A 3,678-nucleotide genomic window follows, 5' to 3' on the forward strand; every position below is an offset into this window, starting at 1 on the left:
ACCTTGAGTATCTCAAGGCATTAATGAGCCCCACTGAGTGTCAGTACAAAGCTCTCAAGGGACTCGTTAAAGCAAATAATTGGGGCCATGATTGCACAAACCTCTCACAGAGTCTGTACCAAAAGGGAAATACCAAGAACCTTAAAATAACTGAAGTACCTTGAAGCATTAATGAGCCCCACTGAGTGTTGTTACTGATAAAGCCTCTCCAGGGGCTCATTACAGCAGATATTTGGAGGCCATGATTGAACAAACCTCTCAGAGACTCCAAGGCAAAAGCAAAACCCAAAGTCCTTTGAAAAACCTGCAGTCTCTGGGAGCATGAAGGAGCCCCCAGGGCCATTCCTGAGCAAGGCTCCCCAGGGACTCCTTCCAGCAGATCCTTGAGGCCACTGGGATGTGGGCTAGGGGGAGATGCTGAGGGCAGGACAAGGGGCTGACAGTGCCCAGCCTGGCTGGGGCTATGCCAGGAGGCCCCAGTGGCTCAGGACAAGGTGTCTCCTCACAGCCCTTGGTGGCACAGACCCTGCTGTGCCCCAGGACACCAAGACTTGGCTTCTCTTTGTCCCCACCTGTCATCACTGCCTCCAGTTCTCTGCTCTGCCTGGGGCCTGGGGACACTTTCTCAGCTGCGTCCCTCAGTGGGACCCATTAAAACTTCAAGAAAGTTTGGAGTTGGATTCTGACTTGGAGTTCTGGAGAGGTTTCTTCAGCTCCCTCTCAGGGACTGATGTTCAGGCCCTGAGCACAAAGCCCCAGAGGCTCATTAAAGTCCTTGTGCTGTGTCTGTGCTGCTGAGCTGGGCTGGGCTCCTGGCACAGAGGCAGCTCCTGGTAACCAAGAAGAGCTTCAAAAGCACATTTCTCTTGATGAGCAGCTTTTCTCCACCTCAGCAGGGCTGGGGCACTGCCTGCAGCCACCCCGGACACAGCACAGAGGCGCAGAGATCTTCAATCAGTCAGGGCTGGGAAGGGGCTGAGAAGTGCCTGGGGCAGAATCACTGCCAGCCCTTGGCACAGGAACCTCTGGCTGCAGGACAATGCAGCTGCAGCTCCAGGAGCCATCTCCTAAAGCTGGAACATCCCAGTGCCTACAGACTCTGTGAGTACATTCTCTGATTTTCTCTTGTGCAGAGCAGCCAGGGGTGCCCAGGGCTGTCGTGCAGAGCAGGGTCCTACAGCCCAGGGCGCTGTGCTGGGGTAGGGACTCTGCTGCCTGCCAGGGACAGCTCTCAGCCAGCCCTGGCAGCTGCTCCCAGCGCTGGGGGACAAGATCTGGGTGGGAGGAGACAGCTGGTAAGGCTTGGAAGTGTTCTCCTTTTGTGGTGAGGATTCTGCATTGTTCAGGACTGCTCCCAGCATGGCATTTAGCTGCAGAACATTTCCAAGTAGATTATACAGGGAGCACAGGAAGGCAGGGACTGCATGAAAGGGGTAATACTCCTTTTTTATTTGACTGCTCTGGGCTGCCTGGATGGGAAATTGCACATAGATATCCATCTCTCAGTTCAGGCTGAGGAAAATAATTTTCTCTCAGATCTGAATGCAACAATCAGTGACATAAATCAGCACAGGAATCACGGCTCTTAGAGAGAGCATCAGTGTCACTTTTCCAGCCTCCTCAGGGTTGCTCTGACGTTGCCATCAGAGCCTGCAGAGCCAGAGCTGCCCCTGGGCAGTGCCAGAGCTGGGAGGGGTCTGCAGGGCAGAGCTGAGCCCCCAGGGCTGGGCTGGGCTCTGGCAGCACTGGCAGGGCCCAGCCCTGGGCACTGGGAAGCAGCTGCTGGCAGGGACAGCTCCAGGCAGCAGAGCCCTGGGCAGGCAGAGACAGGTACGTGCCCCCAGGCTGTGCTGGGATATTTAAAGTCCTCTCCAAACCCAACTATTCCATGATTTCTGTTTTTCCAGATCTGCGTTCCAAGGAAGTGCAAATGTCCAACAGCAGCTCCATCAGGCACTTCCTCCTGCTGGCATTGGCAGACACGCGGCAGCTGCAGCTCCTGCACTTCTGCCTCTTGCTGGGCATCTCCCTGGCTGCCCTCCTGGGCAACGGCCTCATCATCAGCGCTGTAGCCTGCGGCCACCACCTGCACACGCCCATGTTCTTCTTCCTGCTCAACCTGGCCCTCACTGACCTGGGCTCCATCTGCACCACTGTCCCCAAAGCCATGCACAATTCTCTCTGGGACACCAGGAACATCTCCTACACTGGATGTGCAGCACAGCTCTTTTTCTTTATGTTCTTCATCTCAGCAGAGTTTTCCCTCCTGACTGTCATGTGCTACGACCGCTATGTGTCCATCTGCAAACCCCTGCACTACGGGACCCTCCTGGGCAGCAGAGCTTGTGCCCACATGGCAGCAGCTGCCTGGGCCAGTGGCTTTCTCAATGCTCTGCTGCACACAGCCAATACATTTTCCCTGTCCCTGTGCCAGGGCAATGTCCTGGGCCAGTTCTTCTGTGAAATCCCACAGATCCTCAAGCTCTCCTGCTCACACTCCAACTTCCTCAGGGAACTTGGGCTCATTGCTGTCAGTGCCTGTTTAGGTTTTGGTTGTTTTGTGTTCATTGTTTTCTCCTATGTGCAGATCTTCAGGGCTGTGCTGAGGATCCCCTCTGAGCAGGGACGGCACAAAGCCTTTTCCACCTGCCTCCCTCACTTGTCCGTTGTCTCTCTGTTTGTCAGTACTGGCATATTTACCTACTTGAAGCCCCCCTCCATCTCCTCCCCATCCCTGGATCTGGCCCTATCAATTCTGTACTCAGTGGTGCCACCAGCCCTGAACCCCCTCATCTACAGCCTGAGGAACCCGGAGCTCAAGGCTGCAGTGTGGAGACTGATGACTGGATGGTATCAGAAACATTAAACTGCTGGAAAATTTCTGCAAATGACTTTTAATAAAACTCATCCTTGATACTTCTTGTTGGTTTGGTTGTGGAGTATTTTATCCCTTATTTTGGTTTTTCATATTATCTACAGAGAAATGTCATTGTTTGTACAATTTCTCATTTTGTTTCTCTCCACATTCCCTGTGGCCACAAAGTGTGTCAACAAGGGGCTGTGCTCTCAGTGACTTCAAGGAAATGAAGGATCTCCCAGCAGAGTTTTCTGCAGAGATGCCCTTTTGTTCCCTTCTCAGGAGCTGCAGCAGCAATGTCTGTGTGCAGAGCTGCGGGCAGATCAGTGCTGGCCCAGCAGCTGTGCCCAGCAGCAGCAGAACTTGGTGTTGCCAGTGATGCTGCCGTGGCCCTGCCCCGCTGCCCTGGTGGCCCTGGTGTTGCTGCAGGGCCTGAGTGCTCTCGGGGCCGGGCACAGCCCTGGGGGTGGCAGTGCCAGGGCTGCAGCAGGGACAGGCCATGGGCACTGCTGGGGCAGCGCTGACGCCTCAGCCCAGGCCCTGGGGGCTCCAGGCTCCTTGCCCAGGCTCTCTCAAGAACACGCCCAGGCCAATGCTCAGCACAGAAAAGCCCCGTGAGCAGCCCCAGGCTGGCTGTGGGCAGGCTGGGGGCAAACAGCATGGCTGGGGCTCTGCAAGGGCCCTGGGGCAGACAGGAAGGAGCAGCAGAGCAGGGGCTGATCCATCCCCAGTGCGCTGCACAGCCCAGGGCAGCATCCCAGAGCGTCCTCATGGAGCTGTCAACAACATCCCCCCTCTGCAGCCCTGGCCTCTCCCCCAGC

General features: G+C 55.7%; 1 protein-coding gene across 1 annotated transcript; it reads left to right on the forward strand.

Annotated features, from left to right (window-relative positions):
* The first annotated feature begins 968 nt into the window (after window positions 1-968).
* On the forward strand, window positions 969-2,866 carry LOC141730011 (olfactory receptor 14A16-like). Its single transcript, XM_074546652.1, has 2 exons — window positions 969-1,101; window positions 1,908-2,866. Exon 2 carries the CDS (start codon window positions 1,931-1,933, stop codon window positions 2,864-2,866), a length of 936 nt encoding a protein of 311 aa, XP_074402753.1. The 5' UTR covers window positions 969-1,101; window positions 1,908-1,930.
* Window positions 2,867-3,678: the final 812 nt, after the last annotated feature.

The sequence above is a fragment of the Zonotrichia albicollis genome, chromosome 9 (genome assembly GCF_047830755.1).
Source record: "Zonotrichia albicollis isolate bZonAlb1 chromosome 9, bZonAlb1.hap1, whole genome shotgun sequence".
Taxonomy (NCBI): Eukaryota; Metazoa; Chordata; class Aves; order Passeriformes; family Passerellidae; genus Zonotrichia; species Zonotrichia albicollis.

Bases quoted from the DNA above. Each gene is read 5' to 3' on its own strand.
- LOC141730011 (XM_074546652.1), top strand. From the start codon at position 1,931: ATGTCCAACAGCAGCTCCATCAGGCACTTCCTCCTGCTGGCATTGGCA.